A 19,785-nucleotide genomic window follows, 5' to 3' on the forward strand; every position below is an offset into this window, starting at 1 on the left:
TATGAGATGGCAACGATGGCCACCAAGGTGAAGCCAACAGAAGACAGAAGCCCTTTCCTTCTGGAAAGAATAAATTTCACATGAGAAGAATGAAGGACATTCCAGGCAGTTCACAGAACGATGACACTGATGTGACAGAGAGAAGAAAAACTGAATGCAGGCAGTTGGCCTAGTGGTTATGGTGCTGCTGGGACATCTGCAGCCTACATCAGAGTACTTGGGTTTGAGTCCCAGCTCTGTTCCCAATTCAACCTTCCTGCTAAAACGAACCCTGGGAGGCAGTAGGTGATGGCTCAGTCAGTTGGGATCCTGCTAACCAAGTGGGAAACCTAGACTGGATTCTTAGCTCTTAGCTTCATTGTGGCCCTCCTGGCTTTTGTAAGCACTTAGGAAATGAGACAGCGGATGGGAGCCATCTGTGTGTGTGTCTCTCTCTCTGCCTCTCAAAATACATTTTAAAAACCAATCAATCAGTGAATCATATGTCAAAATAAAATTCAAATATTCTTTTACCTGAAGCCAGCACAGTTTCCCATGACGACAGACGTTAGCTCCTTCCACCGCCACACTCAGGACACTCTGCTTCTTGATGTGAAGCATCTGGTGGGAAAAGGAGGAAGCTCCAGGGAATAAGCACTGGCACTGTACACCATGAATGGCACAAGGAAAGTGGCCAGTGGTAAACAAAGTGGATTGTGGTTTTAAAATTTTACCATATTTGACCAATATTTCAAAATGACAATTAATAACAAATGTTGGCAAGGATGTGGAGAAATTAGAGTCTTTACATACTGCTGGTAGGAATGTAAAATGGCATAGCAGCACAGGAAAATAGTTCATTCATTCCTGAAAAAGTTACACTTAGAGTTATTGTCTGATCCAGCACTTTTACTCCTAGGTATCCATCCTAGAGGAATAAGAACATGTGCGCACAAGAACTTGAATGTGAATGCTCATAGCACCATTATTCACAATAGCCAAAAAGCATGGACCACTCAAATGTCCATTAAATGGTATGTGCATACTGTAGGATATAGTGTGCATCCAATAGAATATTGTTTGGCAATAAAAAGAAGTGAAATACTGATACAAGGTACAATTTAGATGAACATTGAAAACAATATGCTAAGTAAACAAAGCTGACCACTAATGATCACATCCTATTTAGATGAAATGTCCTGAACAGACAAACCCATAGAGACAGAAAATAGATTAATGGTGGCCAGGGGCTGAGATGGGTTTGGAGTGATGCCTAGAGGTTTCCTTCTAGGGTATCAAAGATGTTGTCAAGTTCATTATGGTGGTGGAGGTACAACTCTGGTGATGGTGTTTTTGCTGAAGCTTTACATTTTAAATGGGTGAATTCTATGACATGTGCATTCTTTCTCAACAAAGCTTTTAAAAAACACCTGTTGAAAGCTAACTGTCCCTTTAAAAACACACTCGTGCACACACAAGCATCAGCTTGCATGCATCTAAACAGAAAGCTGCATATCTCTCCTGCAGCCACCTGGGAACCTTACTCCAGGCCGAATGATAAACTAGTGTGAGTGCATGCTCACAGAGAAATTGCCTACATACAGGGAATGAATCAGAGTGGTCTTTTTAAAATTTAAGACAGTTCTTGACTCTTTGCTCAAACTGCCAATGACTTTCCATCTCACTCACACTCAAAATCCTTATGATATCTAGAAAGGCCTATGAGATCTCCCTCTGCCCCTCCCATCTCCTAACAACCTTTTTCACTATGGTCCTGTCACACACATAAGGAATGCTTCAGCCTGGGGGTTTAGCACTTGGCAAGTACACTTTCTTTAAATTCTTCAACCTGCCACCCACATGGCTGGTTTCCAGGCTTCCTCCAGGCTCTGTTTCAATGGCAGCTCTTCGGAGAACTTTTCTCTGTCCACTCCACATAAACAGGAACTCCCTGACACTCCATTCACTTATACCATGCTTTATTTTCCATAGCACTTACTGCTGGTGATACATTAGAACGTTTATTGTCTTACATTAGAATGCAAGCTTTTTGAGAGCTGGAACTTTGTGGTGATTATTGCTTTACCCCAGTCCTCAGAACAATGTCTGGCATATAGCAGGTTCCCAAATATTTTGCTGGAATGATAGGGAACACATCAAAGATCTTATAAGAAAAGCAATGCATGAGACATGAACACCATACCTGTACAGAGGCAATGCTGGGAAAGACTGACACAATACTTACTGCAGCACCAAACTTCTGCTGGAACTGATCAATGACTGTATATGTCACCTCCTCGTCCTCTACAGAACAAGGGTGATGGCATTAAAGACAGTTTTCAGCTTTCACAAAAGAAGAGCCTTCCCACAAATTGAGGCCATAATCATAAACTCCTCCTTGATTATGAATCAAATGTCTAATGTTATTTTATTATCATTTGCATCAGCCTATCTCAGAGTAACATTAATTAGTAACCTGTATGTCAAATGGAAATAAACAAAAGCCCCACCAATGATAATCTTACAAAATGAACTGTTTACTCATGTCCTGTGATAGTTCAATAATGTTTTACTCCACATGGTTTTGTCTTGAATGCTTCAACATATAAATATTTATTTATGTTTTTGAGAGGGAGGGAGTGAGAGAAACTCCCTTTTGCTGGCCTGTTCCCAAAACAATTGGGAACTCAATCCAAGTCTCCCATGTGACAGGAATCCAATTACCTGAGTTACCACCACTGCCTTCCAGGGTCTGCAACAGCAGGAAGCTGGAGTCAGGAACTAGAGGCGTGTATGGAACCCAGGTACTCTAATGTGGGATGTGGGTGTCTCAACTTCTAGGCTAAATGCCTGCCCCAAGATGTGAACTTTTCCAAAGAATGCTCATCACAAAAACATGAGCCTGTTGGGGACAGGTGTTTGGTATGGCGGATAAGACACCACTTGGTACCCTGGCATCTCTTACTGGAATGTCTGGGCTTGAGTTCCAAGCTTTGTTCCCAATTCCAGCTTCCTGCTAGTGCATACCCTGGGAGGCAGTATGTGATGGCTCAAGTAGTTGGGTTCCTATCACCCATGTGGGAGACAAATATTGAGTTTCTGGCTCCCAGCTTTGGCCTGGCCCAGCCCTGGCCATTACAGGCATTTAGTGGGGTGAATCATAAGATGGGAGGTCTCTCTCTGTCTCTATATCTCTTTCAAATAAAATTAAAAAGTACAAAAAATTGAAATATATCAAATAACAGAGTCCTAGAAATGAGCCAATTCCCATGCTTTGGGAATTTTCTGGGTCTTGATAGTCAATTATTTTTGAAAATGATGTAATTTTTAAAAACTAGAGGTATAACATAACACAGAGTTCTTCTCTGTCTCCAATTTTCTAAGGCTTTGGGGGTGGAGTCCTCATGATTGATCCTGGTGGCTTTGAAAGGAGAGAGACCACTTTTTAGACATAGACAGAGTCAGACGAGTGTGCTCCCTGTCTCCTGCCATGGGATGCTCTGCCTTGCCTTCAGACTCTGTCAGCAAAAATGCTGTCACGAGAGGCCAAACTAGTGGGGACTGCCCTGCCCAATCTTGGACTGTAGACCTCTAGAACCATGAGCCAAAACAATCTTTTCTTATAAGTAGCCTCCCTCAGCTATTTTGTTATAGTAACAAACCTGACTAAGCCAGCCAGCTGAGTATTCCACGACAGAATCATGAATCAGGGTTACACCAACTCTCAGCAACTCTGAACCACGATCCTGGCAGCCTAGAGAATTCAGAGCCCCTGCTCACCTGATGTGTTGTACTTCAGGTCATTCAGCAGAGAGATGGGTGGTGCTCCAGGATCAGGAGAGGCAGGCTCACACACATTTGGGTTTTCATCTTGCATTTTATCCACACTTGTCCTTTCCGAATTCAGACTACCCTTCCAACAAAACACCACTCAGGTGAACTTGTTCTCTGTGGCTGATGCCACACACAGATTCTGCCACACACTGAAGGTAAAGACTGTGGTTTCCCATTGGATAGGGGACCCGTCCATCCACTGCCTACACTGACTTGAGGGTGCTATCTAAAGATGGAATAAAAGATTTCTATTCACTTCGTCCATCTTAGGATTAAATAGCTAGTGCATTAGAGTTAGGCATGATACACTCATATGCACATATGGGAGACATCCTAATTATGCAAATTATTTCATGGGGCCAGTGCTGCAGGAGTATCAGGTTAAGCTGCTGCCTGCAGTGCTGGCATCCCATATGGGCACCAGTTTGAGTCCCTGTTGCTCAACATCTGATTCAGCTCCCTGATAATGTACCTGGGAAAGCACTGGAAGATGGCCCAAGTTCATGGGCCCCTGTACCCACAAAGGTGACCTAGAAGAAGCTCCTGGCTCCTGGCTTTGGACCAGCCCAGTTCCGGCTGTTGTGGCTCTATGGGGAATGAACTAGTGGATTGAAGATTTTTCTCTGTCTCTCCCTCCCTCTGTAACTCTGCCTTTCAAATAAAATAAAAAATTTGTTTATTTATTCAAAAGGAAGAGTTAGAGAGAGAAAGGGATATTCAGAGAGAGGAGAGAAAAAGATCTACCATCTGCTGGTTCACTCCCCAGATGGCCATAATGGCCAGGGGCGGACCAGGTCAAAGCCAGGAGCCAGGAGCTTCATCCAGGTCTCCCACATGGGTGCAGGGGCCCAAGCACTTGGGCTGTCCTCCGCTGCTTTGCCAGGCACATTAGCAGGAAGCTGGATCAGAAGTGAAGCAGCCAGAACTTAAACCATTGCCCATATGAGATACTGGCACTGGAAATGGTGTCTTAACCCACTGTGCCACAAAATAAATAAATCTTTAAAAAGAAAAGAAAAGAAAATTATTTCATCATACCTGACAGAAGATGCCTTTTCTCTCACTGGTCCTTGTTCTACTTCATCCAGTAATTCCACTGTAAAAACAACCAAATGACTTCCAACAGAGTTTCTAATCTAAACACAGTTAACCACTGCCTCTCTCCACATACCCAGACAGCGAGTTTGACTCTACACCATACATAGTAATCAGAAGTGAACTGGGCGGCAACACACAGAGCAGAGCAGAGGATCCAGAGTACTGAAAATCCCCACTATCTCGTCCCCGTGCGGCTCCGTGGTTACTCAGGACTGTGAATGTCTCCAGGGATTTCCTTTACCCTCTTGGTTCAAGGGTGCTTGTGGTCATTCCCAAAGGTTCTAGAGAATTTTTTCCCATTCACCCCAACTCTAACACACCTCCCATCACATATGTACTACTGAAGAGTTTTTTCTCTTAAACCATTCAGATATGTTCCTGATATTTTCATAAGCTGGTACATTAACAGTTCAGTGACATGAAAGGTACAGTGGAAGCCTCAGAGGAATTAGGAGAGAAACACTCTATGGAGACTCTGAAATCATATACTTTTCACCTAATTATATAGAAAATGTAGGAAAGTAGTGTATTTCATTGATTCAAAGATGCACATTTTAAGTAGTTCTGAAATTGGATGTGATTTATAATCAATGTGCATGACAGTTTAATTGGCAGCTTTGTCTTTCTTAGGGTGCAAAAGTAATAATGTGTCTTATAATTAATGGTATCTCAGATTCAAGGACGTACACTGAGGTATTCTTTTTTTTTTTTTTTTTTTTTTTGACAGGCAGAGTTAGACAGTGAGAGAGAGAGAGACATAGAGAAAGGTCTTCCTTCTGTTGGTTCACCCCCCAAGTGGTCAGCGTGCTGCGCCAATCCAAAGCCAGAAGCCGGGTGCTTCTCCTGGTCTCCCATACGGGTGCAGGGCCCAAGCACTTGGGTCATCCTCCACTGCCTTCCCGGGCCACAGCAGAGAGCTGGACTGGACGAGGAGCAGCCGGGACAGAATCCGGTGCCCCAACCGGGACTAGAACCCGGGGTGCCAGTGCCGCAGGAGGAGGATTAGCCTAGTGAGCCATGGCGCTGGCACCCTCGCTGTTATTATAAGAAGGTGCTCAAGGGGCGAACAGCACTTGCAGCTGTATACTCAGTGAGAAGGGCCACGCAGCGCTGTCTAACTTGGAGTAGCTATGGATCGGCAGTCATTAGTTTGGTGAGATTTTCACCTCCTCCTATATTCTAGTTGTCTCACAAAGCAAAGCGATCTTGCCTTGCCTTAGCTCTGCTGGGACGATGAGAAATGCACAGCACTACAAGGTCTCAGAGCTCCCGTCTCTCACCCCCTCTATCCCGTACTCATCTTTACTTCTCCTCGGAGGGCAGAGCAGGAAGACTCGGAGTCCTTGAAAGCAGAAACCAGTCTTGCTCCAAACCCCTTGCTTGTATCCTGCGTTCTTTGTCTGTAGCAAGGTGACCAGATGCTTTTTTTTTTTTTTTTTTTTTTTTGACAGGCAGAGTTAGACGGAGAGAGAGAGACAGAGAGAGAAAGGTCTTCCTTTTCCGTTGGTTCACTCTCCAAGTGCACCGATCCGAAGCCAGGAGCCAGGTGCCTCCTCCTGGTCTCCCATGTGGGTGCAGGGCCCAAGCACTTGGGCCATCCTCCACTGCCTTCCCGGGCCATAGCAGAGAGCTGGCCTGGAAGAGGGGCAACCTGTACAGAATCCGGCGCCCTGACCGGGACTAGAACCTGGTGTGCCGGCACCGCAGGTGGAGGATTAGCCTAGTGAGCTGTGGAGCCGGCCCAGATGCACGTTTATAGCTACTTTTTCGGGTTAAAAATCGGCCTGCTCTTTATAAATGGCTTTTGTTGACAGAAATAAAGAACACAGCTGCTTCTTGCAATTCCCAAACCCAAAAAGCCATGATGACTAATTTTTTTGGACTGTTCTGGTGGTGAATTGTGAACTTCATTTAGCATGATTTCCCACTGGTTCCCCTGGAGCAGTGTGCTGTGCCATCTTGGTGTGGGATTTGTACGGTATCACATTTCATTGCTGTGTTACACTTCCCCAAACAATTCTGGATTCTGAGACACGTGGCCCCAAGGTTTTAGATATGGATTGTCAATGGATGTAGTACTTAACTAGTTTGCTGAGCAAGACAGTCCCTTCCTGGTCAGCTTCCTAAATCTGCCTGCCGTCTCCAAGGATGAGCACTGGCTGACCGCACATTGTGAAACCAAGGTGATCACACGTCTATGATGCTCACAGAGCGTCCACAGAAACAGGTAGGAGAAGGGTCAAGTCTCAGTTACCAACTTTAAAAGTTCATAAGTGCAATATTCAAGGCAAGATCATATATCATTTTAATTCAAATATTGGAATGAGGCAGAGCAGTGGTTTTACTACTGGTTCAAACACCAGTACCATCATTCAGGGTGAAACTCACCGTTCACAATCTCGTGCCCAAAGAACATCTTCACTCCTGGGACACTTCGACCTGTCTCCACATTCTTCACTGTTACAGAAAACAATTCATTTGATTAATAGTAATAATAATAATAATGAAAAAAAACTCATGCCTTTCAAAACTACCCCAACCTGAGTTTCCTAAAAATCCTAATTATTTTCCCTGGGAATGAATGATCAATAATAAATTATAAAGCTCCAAGCCCTGAGCTGAGTAGTATCAAGGACAGAGTGAACCCCAGCATAATCCAAGATAAACTAAGAGGGGCAACAGAAGTCCAGCGGGCCGGCGCCGCGGCTCAATAGGCTAATCCTCTGCCTGCGGCACTGGCACCCTGGTTCTAGTCCCGGTTGGGGCACTGGATTCTATCCTGGTTGCCCCTCTTCCAGTCCAGCTCTCTGCTGTGGCCTGGGAAGGCAGTGGAGGATGACCCAAGTGCTTGGGCCCTGCACCCGTATGGGAGATCAGGAGAAGCACCTGGCTCCTGGCTTCGGATCGGCGCAGCACGCTGGCCGTGGTGGCCATTTGGGGGGTGAACCAACAGAAAAGGAAGACCTTTCTCTCTGTCTCTCTCTCTCTCTCACTGTCTAACTCTGCCTGTCAAAAAAAAAAGAAGTTAGTGAATTTAAACTTCCTCCAAGACTGTTCTATGGCTTGGGGAGCTAAGGACTACGTTATTTCTATTTATTTTTACTCCACCTAATTCCAGAAAAAAATTTAAGGCAGTAGATTACTTCTAGAGTCCATATCTGGCTTCACATCATGCTACATGTCTCCAAAATTCCAGGCACAACCATCCAACTCCTGGCCCAAAGCCAGGGCTCTTCTGTGTGTTGTTAAGGGAGTTAGGAGAGGTTTGGATGTTATGTGTACAATATGCGGTTGTTTTTCCTACATGAATTTTCACTATTGCTATTTCCATAATTGTTAGAGACCCAAATAACTGAGTTCCACCCTCACTACTCCACTGAATATATTCTACTGAGGTTACTCTTCTACTAATTACCTAAAGGTACCATGCTGAGCACCCACTCTGAAGCACGCCCCAGAGAGACAGGCATTTCATTATATTGAACAACTAGTTCAAGGTCATACTGCCAGCAGAACTGAGAATCAAGAATCATACCCAGGCCTCCATGACTATAATACACATTTTTTTTAAGATTTTATTTTTTGAGAGGTGGAGTTACAGACAGAAAGAGGACGAGACAGAGAGAAAGATCTTCGATCCACTGGTTCACTCTCCAGATGGCCACAATGGCTGCAGCTGTGCTGATCTGAAGCCAGGAGTCAGGAGCTTCTTCTGGTCTCCCATGCGGGTGCCAGGGCCCAAGCTCTTGGGCCATCTTCTATTGCTTCCCAGGCAATAGCAGAGAGCTGGACTGGAAGAAGAGCAGCTGGGACTTGAACCGGCGCCCATATGGGACATCACAGGCAGAGGCTTAGCCCACTACGCCCAGCACCGGCTCCAATACACATTCTTGTAACCACTGTCACACTGCCTACCAGAAGTTCCAGTCTCCTTAGCTGTCTCTACCACCACTGCTCACTCCTTACACATAGATGGTGCCAGGGTTATGTGCTTCATTTCTTCCTATTCCTTGAACAACTGTATGGAGATAGGGGTGGGAGGGGTGGGTGCTGAGGCGCAGCCAGTTAAGCCACCACTTTGGATGTCTACATTCTTTTCCAGGGTGATGGTTCAAGTCTTGGCTACTTTACTTCTGATTCAGCTTCCTGCTGATGCATCTGGGGAGGCAGCATATGATGGCTCAAGTGCTTGGCTCCCCTGCCAACCATATGGGAGACCTGGATGGAGCTCCTTGGAGACTCTTGGCTTCAGACTGGCCCAGCCATGGCTGTTTTAGACAGTTGGGTCATGAACCAGTACATGAAAAATTTCTCTCTCTGCCTTTCAAGTAGATGAAAATAAACATTGAAGAATAGTGGGGAACATCATACTTTAAAATGATCATATCTATTTCAAACTTCCTAACAGCCATTATTTCTCCATCATGAACTGATTCTCTGAGTTCTACTCAAATTTTCAAATGGCAAATAATTTATTATGAGGTTTTCAAATGTAAATAATGCTCTCCCATTGATTAAAAAAAAAAAAGCCTGTTCCTCTTCCCATTTCTATCAATTAGTAACAGTACTGTACACCTAATCTTTTGAGTCATAAATGTAGAAGTCATTTTCCATTGTTGTGTATTATCTAACTGATTACTAGGTTACTTATTCCCTCTCCTAAGTATTTCCAGAATCTGTCTCCATTACTTGTCATGACTTTGCTCAGACCCCCATCATTTTCTGCCTGTTGTGTCCACTGATTGGCTGAATACTCCGTATCTCTTCTCCCCTCCTCTCCAGATTCTCCCTACTGCAATCCTTACTTCACACTGCTGTCACAGCGATGCCATTCCCTGCTCTGTCCAAAAACTGCATACAATTATAATCAATGATAAATATGCTCAACCAACCTCTTTAGGAATATTTTTATTTTTTAACATTTATTGATTTGAAAGGCAGAGTTACAGAGAGGCAGAGGCAGAGAGAAAGAAGTGTTCCATCCACTGGTTCACTCCCTAAATGGCTGTAATGGCTAGAGCTGGACCAATCCAAAGCCGAGAGCTAGGAGTGTCTTCCAGGTCTCCAATGCTGGTGTAGGGACCCAAGGACTTGGGCCATCTTCCACTGCTTTACCAGGCCATAGCAGAGAGCTGGATCAGAAGAGGAGCAGCCGGGACTTGAACCGGCGCCCATATGGGATGCAAGCACTGCAGGCAGCGGCTTTACCAGTTACGCCACAGCGCCGGCCCCTTTAGGATTTTTTTTTTTTTCTTTGACAGATAGAGTCAGAGAAAGACAGAGAGAAAGGTCTTACTTCCGTTGGCTCACCCCCCAAAATGGCCGCTATGGCTGGAACTATGCTGATCCGAAGCCAGGAGCCAGGTGCTTCTTCCTGGTCTCCCATGCGGGTGCAGGGCCCAAGCACTTGGGCCATCCTCCACTGCCTTCCCGGGCCATAGCAGAGAGCTGGATTGGAAGAAGAGTGACTAGGACTAGAACCTGGTGCCCATATGGGATGCTGGCGCTGCAGGTGGAAGATTAACCTAGTGAGCCACAGCGCCAGCCCATTTAGGAATATTTTTAACCATAACAAAATGAATATTACTTTTTCTTATAAAACTAGCAAAAAATTAAGGGTATACATAAAAATTTTAAAAATTCAATGCTAGATTACTTAATTAACTTATTATTAGTAGCAAAATAAAAAAGGCAGAACCCTTTTGGAAGGTTATTTGGAAATGGGCATCAAACACTTAATATTGGGCTGGGCATTTGGCCTAGCAATTAAGATGCCAGTTAAGGGGGCTGGCATTGTGGCATAGCAAGTTAAGCTGTTGCCTGTGACACTGGCAGCCCATATGGGTACTGATACGAGTCCTGGCAGCTCTGCTTCCAATCCAGCTCCCTCCTAATGTGCCTAGGAAAGCAGTGGAAAATGGCTCAAGTGCTTGGGCTCTTGCATCCATGTGAAGCTCCTGGCTCCTGGCTTCAGCCTGGCCCAGCCCTGGCGATTGTGGCTATCTGGGGAGTGAACCAGTGGATGGAAAACCTCTCCTCCCCCAACTTCCCAGATATCTCTTTCAAATAAATATTGTTAAAAAATAAAAATACGCAGGCCGGCGCCGCGGCTCACTAGGCTAATCCTCCGCCTTGCGGCGCCGGCACACCGGGTTCTAGTCCCGGTTGGGGCAACGATCCTGTCCCGGTTGCCCCTCTTCCAGGCCAGCTCTCTGCTGTGGCCAGGGAGTGCAGTGGAGGATGGCCCAAGTCCTTGGGCCCTGCACCACATGGGAGACCAGGAGAAGCACCTGGCTCCTGCCATCGGATCAGCGCGGTGCGCTGGTCGCAGCGCACCTACCGCGGCGGCCATTGGAGGGTGAACCAACGGCAAAAGGAAGACCTTTCTCTCTGTCTCTCTCTCACTGTCCACTCTGCCTGTCAAAAAATAAAAAAAAAAATAAATAAAATAAATAAAAAAATAAAAATACGCTAGTTAAGACATCTGTATCCCATACTGGAGTGACTGGGTTCAATGCATATTTCCAGTCCTTTACTCTGGCTTCCTGCTAGTGTGGATCCTGGAATACAGTGATGATGGCTCAAGTAATGGGGTTCCTGCCACCCAAGTAGAGACCTGGATTGCATTCCTGGCTCCCAGCTTTGGCTTCTGGGCTAGCCCTAGCTGTTCTGGGCATTTGGTGAATGAGCCAGCAGATGAGAGCTTTCTCTCCCTATCTTTCAAATAAAAATATATAAATAAAAAAATCCCACAAAGTTAAAATACTCATAATTGTCCCCCCAGTAATTTTACTTTTAGGAAATATTCCTAGGAAAACAATTACAACTCCAAGTATAGAACTTTTTAAAGCTTTCTGCTTTAACTTAATGAGTAAACATTTTATAGTTTTTTTGTTTGTTTTTTTAGTTTTTTTTTTGACAGGCAGAGTGGACAGTGAGAGAGAGACAGACAGATAGAAAGGTCTTCCTTTATTGTTGGTTCACCTTCCAATGGCTGCTGCGACCGGCGCGCTGTGCTGATCCAAAGCCAGGAGCCAGGTGCTTCTCCTGGTCTCCCATGTGGGTACAGGGCCCAAGCACTTGGGCCATCCTCCACTGCACTCCCGGGCCACAGCACAGAGCTGGCCTGGAAGAGGGGCAACCGGGACAAAATCTGGCGCCCCGACTGGGACTAGAACCCGGTGTGTCAGCGCTGCAGGCGGAGGATTAGTTATAGTTTTAAATATGAGAAGGTGCTTATTACGCTGTTTAACAAAAGCAATATATGAACTACCCAACTTACTATGTTGACTATGTGAAATCTGTGTAAAGGCACACCTGGACTGAATGCTTTGTGGAACAAGCACGTGACGTTACTGCTTATTGTCTATTCATCAGGTTGGCAATGTGCCCAGATAGCCGTGGCCTTCCTGGGCATCTTCTTAAGTAGACTGACTTGCTGGGAGGAACACCTTTTCCCCACTGTCTATCCTCACACTTGTCGGTAACGCCGCCAGGTGAAGTCATGAGGTGTGAAGTCATGTGCCGAGGATGGAGGAACAGAAGGATGCATCTTGCTGACTCTGGGGACAGCCACAGTAGCCCTGTGCTGCTTGCCCTATTTCATGAGAGAATAAACCAATCTGTTTCAGCCACTGGAGGCAAACTTGGTTTCTAGCTGCTAAGTGTGATTCCTAACAGAGCACTCACATCTTTATGTTCCCTACTCAAAAATCTTGCAGAGTGTTCCTCACTCTTTCAGAACAGTGTCCATCAAGTGCTATGATTTATAAGATTCTTTTAATTTGTCCCATGTCTACCTCATTAGCCTCTCTCTCATCACATCCCCATCCTGAAATGTGGTTTAGCTCGTTTGAATGGACCAGATTTTCATGATTCCACATATGTGTCTATACTGCTACTTCTATTTAAAACAGGATCCTCTCAAACCATGCCTCCAAAGCACAGCATCACCTGGAAACAATCTGGAGATGCCTGTTCTTGGGCCTCATCCCAGACCTTAACAATCAAAAACCCCAGGAGCAGAGTGCAGCAGTCTGTTTTAACCAGTCACCAAGGTGATTTGGATGCACTGATAAAGTCTGAGACTCACTGGCTTAGAACAACCTTCCTCTGCAGTCCATCATTAACTCCTGCTCACCCAGGTGGAGTTCTGTCATGGATTTGTGCTTCAGGAACCTTCTCCACTGTCTTAAATCGACAATTCCCAGATCTCAATGAGCTGAACCTGGCCAAGCACTGTAGTGCACAGGGTTAAGCTGCCACTTGTGATGCCAGCATCCCATATTGGAGTTCAGGTTCAAGTTCTAGCTGCTGTTCTTCCAATTCAGCCCCCTGCTAGTGTGCCTGGAAAGGCAGAAGAGGGCCCAAATGATTGGGCCCTTACTACCCATGTGGGAGACAAGGATGGAGTTCGTGGCACCTGGCTTCCACCTGGTCCGGTCCCAGGTGTTGTGGGCATGTACGGAGTAAACTAGCACATGGAAGAACTGTGTTTTTCCCTCCCTCACTTTGGTTTGCAAATAAGTAAATTAAAAAAAGTTAGGGGGCCAGCACTATGGCGCAATGAGTTAAAGCCCCGGCCTGAGGTGCTAGCATACCACATGGGCACCAGTTCAAATCCCGGCTGCTGCACTTCCAATCCAGCTCTCTCTATGGCCTGGCAAGGCAGTGGAGGATGGCTCAGGTGCTTGGGCCCCTGCACCCACGTGGGAGACCTAGAAGAAGCTCCTGGCTCCTGATCAGCTCAGCTCTGGCCGTTGTGGCCATTTAGGGTGTCAACCAGCAGATGGAAGACCTCTCCACTTCTCTCTTTCAAATAAATAAAATAAATCTTTTATTTTTATTTTTTATTTTTGACAGGCAGAGTTAGACAGTGAGAGAGAGACAGAGAGAAAGGTCTTCCTTCCGTTGGTTCACCCCCTAAATGGCCACCACGGCCAGCGCGCTGCGCCAATCCAAAGCCAGGGAGCCAGGTGCTTCCTCCTGGTCTCCCATGCGGGTACAGGGCCCAAGCACTTGGGCCATCCTCCACTGCACTCCCGGGCCACAGCAGAGAGCTGGACTGGAAGAGGAGCAACTGGGACAAGAACCTGGTGCCCCAAGAACCCGGTGCGCCAGTGCCGCAGGCAGAGGATTAGCCAAGTGAGCCATGGCACTGGCTGTAAAATAAATCTTTTAAAACAAAGTTCTGTTATGGCCCATGAAAGCCTATTTTAAGTCCATATGTGACTTAACAATTAGACCCATCTCTCAAATGCCATGTATACAGGTTCCTACTGTAAACTTAAAACTTAGGTCAGGAAAACAACTACTCTAGCCAGTCGGTACTCTAGTTGAATAGAAACTACATATTGGTCTCTCTCGCTCTCGCTCTCTCCTTCTCCTCTCTTTGTGTAACTCTGACTTTCAAACAAATAAATAAATCTTAAAAAAAAAAAAGAAACTACATATTAGAGCTTCTGAGCTAGTGAACAGAAAGGGCATGGAAGCCTCCTCCCCCAATCTTGCTCTATGCATCCCTTCCAATTTGGCTGTTCCTGAATTGAACTGTATCATTTTATGATAAACTGGAACTGTGTAGTGGCCGCCTTGTGACCACAGGATGACTGAGGATCACTGTGGTGGCAGAGCAGAAGCCCAAGGCACCTGTCTCTGCTGGTGGCTTTCAGCCACTGTACTCTCTCAGCAGCTGCCCCTGCACTTGGTCTTTGCATGAGAACCCATCAGTTAGGTAATTAGAACTGAGTGCTTAATTTGAGCTTCCAGATGGATATGGAGAGAAATTAAAAGAAGTGCCTGATTTAAAAAAAAAAAAAAAACCCTCAATAGTGAAATCTCCTCTATCACGTCAATAAGTCTACAGAAGTGAAGACAAACCAGCACGTGCAACCATGTTGCTCCATTAGGGAAAACAGTGCACTGAACGTCCTCGACACAGTGAAGAACGCCACCCTTTCAATTGCTCAAAGAGCCCAGAGCCATCACTCCAACCCAGCCAGTCATCCCCTGAAAAGCAGAAGGGTATGAGAAACAGAATGAAACCTTTCTTCAGGACAACGATCTTGTTAGGGTCCACGTGCTGGAGCACACCCTCGAAGGCTCCACAAACCAACGTGAGCCTCACTCTTCTCCACAGAATCTGATTGAGGAAATGATAATCACTGCTGGGGTCCATTGCATTTGATGCCAAAAGCAGGCTTGAAGGAATCTTCTTTAAGTATCCAAACACTTGGATCTATGTTTACTTCTCCTCATTTATATCTGTAAGAGACCAGAAGAATAAAAATATGAGTAATTCAGTTGCTGCTCTTTTTAGGATGATGAGAACAAGATTACTAGAAGCATCAACTCTGGGCCAGGCGTTGTGGTGCAGCGAGTTCAGCCACCACTTGGAATGCCGGCATCCCCTATCAGAGCATGGGTTTGAGTCCTGGCTCCTGGGCTCCCATCCCGCTGCCTGCTAATGCCCCAGAGAGGGCAGCAAATAATGGCCCAGGTGCCTGTGTCTCTGCTACCCCAAGAGGAGACTCGGATGGAGTCCTGGGCTCCTGCCTTTGGCCTGGCCTACCCTTGGCTGTTGCAGGCATTTGGGAATGAACCAGTAGATGAAAGAGCTCTCCCTGTCATTCTACCTTTCAAACAAACAAACAAACAAACAAATAATAATAAGCTTCAATTCTAATTCATCCACTGGAAACTGTAACACTTTGGGCAAGACAGGCTTGGCTTCTTTGTCTATAAAATGGGGGATAATATCTTTCTTTCCTTAGCTAGATGGAACAAGCAGAACACTTTGAGGTATTAAATTGTGTATAGAGGTATCACTTTGACATCAACAACAAAAAACAAAAGAACAAGTGAAAAATATTGCATGGATAAAAATACTTGCCAATAACACTATAATAAAGTATTAACCCAGAAACGTCTGGGAAGTAACTCCTTCTAGATTTACAGCCTTCAGATTATAACATCTCCAGAGTTTGATATGGTTACCAACCAAACCATAAATGACTTAGAACTACCACAATTCATGCACGTCACAATGATGTCACTGCACGGACCATTCCACGTCACCTTGGTTACAGCTCAGGGCTTCAGCTGCTTAGTGTCACCAACCAGTCATATAGACTGACAGATCAAAGTATACTCTTGTACTGGGTGGTGCAATGCTGTTATTTAAAAACATAAATCCTTCTCCCAAAAAGGTATCTTTTAAAACAGCTCTGGTGTTTGTATGCCCCTGTCTCTAGAACCCTAGATAAATGCTCTTCGGTGGAGGTTTCAATTTCAAAGCTGCTTGCCTTTGCCACACTAGGAAAACAGTGCATTTTGCAATTTAAGTATAAAATGGCAAAATGACTAGAGCCTAATCCCAGAAAGAAGAAGGTGAGAAGCCATACAGCATTTTCAGTCAGAGAACTAGTCTGTATTTTCATATTTTAAGGTCAAGTGCTTTCACAAACATTATTTGATACTTACAACCGCCACAACCTAATTTAGAGATGAGAAACTTCAAGATTCAAGACACCTGCCCAAAGATACACAGGTAGAAGGTAATGGAACCTCAACTAAAATCAGGCCCCTGGTGGAGGAGGACCCTTGTGGCCTAGCACAAGATCAAACATTACGCATCCAGAGAGAACACAAAACAAGTCACTGGTGAACCTGTGAAAAGTCATTCGTTCTTCAAATTCATCTAACAGGCAAAGAAGCGATTCTTACAGATACGAAAGAGGCAAAAATAAATTTAAAAAGATCCCCAAGGAAAAAGTTTGTGAAATGATTGGAAAATAAGGACATTAACGTTAAATAAACATCAAAAAAAGCTAAGGAAAAAAATAGTGACAGGAAGCAAAGAAAGCTCTGGGTGGAAACAACTATAAATGGCAAGACTTAAGATTAGGAAGGTAAAGCAAGGTCAGGATCAAGACACGGGCTTTGAGCTGCAGCGAGCAAGAGGCCATATGTGTTGCTGACAAGCTTTCCCTCCTACTCCCGTGTTAGCAAGTGGTTCTTGGGGGCAGGTCCAAAACACTGTTCTCAGGCGGACAAGAGTGCGTCCATCACGAAAAAGCCCGGGTGGGACTCGAACCTCCGGGAAGCCCGGGGGCCTGGGGGCTAAGCAGGAAAGCCCTAGGTAAGGTTGGAAAGCAGGCACCTAGGCTGGCTGAGGGACACCTGCCAGGACAGAGCGCCCGAGCAAGCCGGTGCCGACAGTGCCTCCACGTCTGAACAGCGGTGAAGGGGTTCCGCAGGGCGCAGCTTTCCACTCTGTCATCAAAGGCGAGTACGACCTAGGAGCGCCACCGAGTCCCTCTCTCCTGAGACAGGAACAAGAAACGTCCCCCGGACGGCGGGCCGCGCGCGACAGACGCACGGTCCTCCACCGTTGCGGTCTGCTTTCCCAAAGGGAGTGCGGGGAAAGCCGGCTGGGGAACCTCGGCCAAATCGGGGAGCCGCTCGCGCGCCGGTCCCCGGAAGAAACCTCAGGGCGCCCCCAGCCGCGTCAGTCAGAGCGCGGTGCCGACGGCAAACCGCCGGACCGGGCGCGGGGCTTCGCCGCCAGCGCGGCTGCGTCCCGGAGCGCCCCTGGGCGTCGGCTCCCGAGCGCCCCCTGCGGCCAGGAGGAGGCAGGGCGGCCCCGGAAAGATAAGGAGGTGCGGCTCCCGGCATGCAGTTCCCAGGGGGCACACCCTAGTGGGTCCCCCACCCCCACTCCCACCCGCCACACACACACACCCCGCGAAGTCTTGTCTGTCTGTATTGTCTCTCTCCGCAGTCCCTGGCACCTGTAGTGTGGCAATCCTGCGAGAAACGCGCTGGCTACGTTCCCCGCCCGCCGCAGGTTAGTCTGCGGTTAAACCGAGAGCCGGTGAAGTTGCCCTTTTAATTGCGGCCGCTAGCGCCCCAGTAGCATCGCCCCTTTAAGGCCGGTGACGGCCGCTGTTCCGGGGGGCGGGGCTCATCGCCGAGACTACTCGGGCTGGCGCTCGGCTGATTCATTTCGGGGGCTGGGACTCCGAGCGGCGACGTCTGCCGCTGCGCAGGGCGAGGCCTCGCTCCTGATTGGCTGGGCCCCGGGCCCGCCCTCCTCCGCACACCGCCCCTCGGTTCCCTCCCGGGTCCGCCGTAGAAACGCTGCCCTCTCCCTTCTTGACCCCTGTCCCTGCTTTCCCTCCCTCCTTTTCTCCTGCCGCCGTCGCCTCAGGCGCCCGTGCTCCCTGCGGAGCTCCCGGCTCGGGGATGGGGTCTCGGGCCTCCACGTTACTGCGGGACGAAGAGCTCGAGGAGATCAAGAAGGAGACCGGCTGTGAGTTCGGGTTGGGGGTGGGCACAGCGCCGGGCGCCTCAGGACCGCGGGCGGCTGCCGGGGAGGTCTGAGCTGGGGCTTTCCTGTGAAGTTGGGCGTCCTGGGCCGCCTCCCGCGTTGGAGCCTCGGGAGGAGCCGTTCTTGCAGCTGTCGCGCCCCGGCGCAGGCTGTGGCTCTTGCGGGGCTGCCCTTCTCCTCACAGGGGAGTCTCGGTCACGCTTAGATCACAGGCGGTATTGCTATTTTTTTTTTAACCCACCTGACTGTGAAAGCCCTCGAACTGCTTTTATCTTGTGTTGCACCGGCCTTCCCTTGCAAGAGACGTCCTGGGCAGTAGATAAAACCGGAGACGCAAATCCAGGAACTCGGGATGGGTCCTGTAGGAAACATAATCCATTCCTGTGACGTGTTTGGGCAAGGACCTAAAACCGCTGACAGCTGTGGGAGATGACAGACACGCTCTTGTCAGAAACTGGAGAAATACACCCAAAACAAGGCCATGTAGTAAAGCTTTGGGAGACGTGACCTAGCGGCTTGGGGACCTTTCAGGTTTGAGGGTGTGATGCTATTTAAAAATTTGAGCTTTGGGGAAAACAGGCGTACTGTGACCCCCCGCTTTTTGACGTGACACTGAGGATACTTGCTGTTCTAGGTTCTTATTTCATATATATCGATTTCTACTCTACTGGTGTATGTTAGGCAGTTTCTGTCGAAATTGGATTTACTCCAGAAATCTCAGTGTGAATTTGTACTAGGAACTGATTTTTTTTTTCTTCGCTTCCTCATTACCTTGAACAAAGGAACAACAGTGCTTTGGGAACTCAGGAGCTCTGTAAAACACTGTCCTAGGTTTGAATAGCCCTTGATAACGCAGTGTACGGTATAATTATGTTGATGCCTACGGTATTTTCTCAGTATGCCTTTATGACTCTTGTTGAGTTGTGAGTTACGTAAGCACCTGAGCTGTGCCTCCTCAGGCCTAGTCTTTGACAGTGATGTGGCTGGTGAGTAACTCAATCGTCTGTGTGCAGACGGTACTGAGGAGTGCTGGAGGAACCGCAGACGCCATCAGGCAGCGGTGGCCTGGGATAAACCGCATGGCCTGTGCCTTCTGACGGGTTTCGCTTCTAGAGTCTTCAGGTTGGAAGGGATAGTATGTAGCCCTACCTGTCCTCCCATTGGTTTCACTCTTTGAGCTTCCCTGACATGTGGCCGTATGAAGATTGTTAATGATGGTGAACTCACCACCTAGCCAGGCAGCCCTTCACACAGTGGGAATGAATGACAGAAGATGGCTAGCTGTTTACAACCTGCTGTACTTGTTTGACCACTTGACCTTATGGTCTTTTTATGACTTACTTTGACTCCAGATGTAGAAATATAGGCAGTTTGGATCCAGCAAGCATTTTATTACATTTTGTGGCCATGACCTCTGGCCACACTTGTGAATATAATAAGTACTTTAGGTCTAGGGTGACACCCAAATTAAGGCATTCATGCTGAAAATAAAGGATCACATAATGAGGAATTGTAAACCATAGTGAGTATAGGAAAAGTTATTT

The 19,785-nt window shown here is 47.0% G+C and overlaps 2 protein-coding genes across 6 annotated transcripts in view; one reads left to right on the plus strand and one right to left on the minus strand.

Moving 5' to 3' along the window:
• EXD1 (exonuclease 3'-5' domain containing 1) overlaps nucleotides 1-17,840 on the minus strand; it is a 36,615-nt gene extending 18,775 nt beyond the window's left edge. The window contains exons 1-7 of one of the 4 annotated variants that reach the window (XM_062205658.1): nucleotides 17,703-17,840; nucleotides 14,956-15,174; nucleotides 7,300-7,368; nucleotides 4,852-4,909; nucleotides 3,760-3,887; nucleotides 2,225-2,283; nucleotides 514-600 (exon numbers count right to left, since the gene is read on the minus strand). In XM_062205658.1, the coding sequence (XP_062061642.1) occupies nucleotides 514-600; nucleotides 2,225-2,283; nucleotides 3,760-3,887; nucleotides 4,852-4,909; nucleotides 7,300-7,368; nucleotides 14,956-15,088 (534 nt within the window). In that variant the 5' untranslated portion in view covers nucleotides 15,089-15,174; nucleotides 17,703-17,840. Of the gene's footprint in view, nucleotides 1-513; nucleotides 601-2,224; nucleotides 2,284-3,759; nucleotides 3,893-4,851; nucleotides 4,910-7,299; nucleotides 7,369-14,955; nucleotides 15,175-17,071; nucleotides 17,443-17,652 lie in introns of those variants that run through there. The other 3 variants (XM_062205657.1, XM_062205656.1, XM_062205659.1) reach the window with 3 other exon arrangements.
• Nucleotides 17,841-18,010: 170 nt separating this feature from the next.
• CHP1 (calcineurin like EF-hand protein 1) overlaps nucleotides 18,011-19,785 on the plus strand; it is a 76,529-nt gene continuing 74,754 nt past the window's right edge. For both annotated transcript variants that reach the window (XM_062205673.1, XM_062205672.1), the window contains exon 1: nucleotides 18,011-18,223. In XM_062205673.1, coding sequence (XP_062061657.1) covers nucleotides 18,157-18,223 — 67 coding nt within the window. In that variant the 5' untranslated portion in view covers nucleotides 18,011-18,156. The remainder of the gene's footprint in view (nucleotides 18,224-19,785) is intronic.

Source organism: Lepus europaeus, chromosome 11 (assembly GCF_033115175.1).
Source record: "Lepus europaeus isolate LE1 chromosome 11, mLepTim1.pri, whole genome shotgun sequence".
Taxonomy (NCBI): Eukaryota; Metazoa; Chordata; class Mammalia; order Lagomorpha; family Leporidae; genus Lepus; species Lepus europaeus.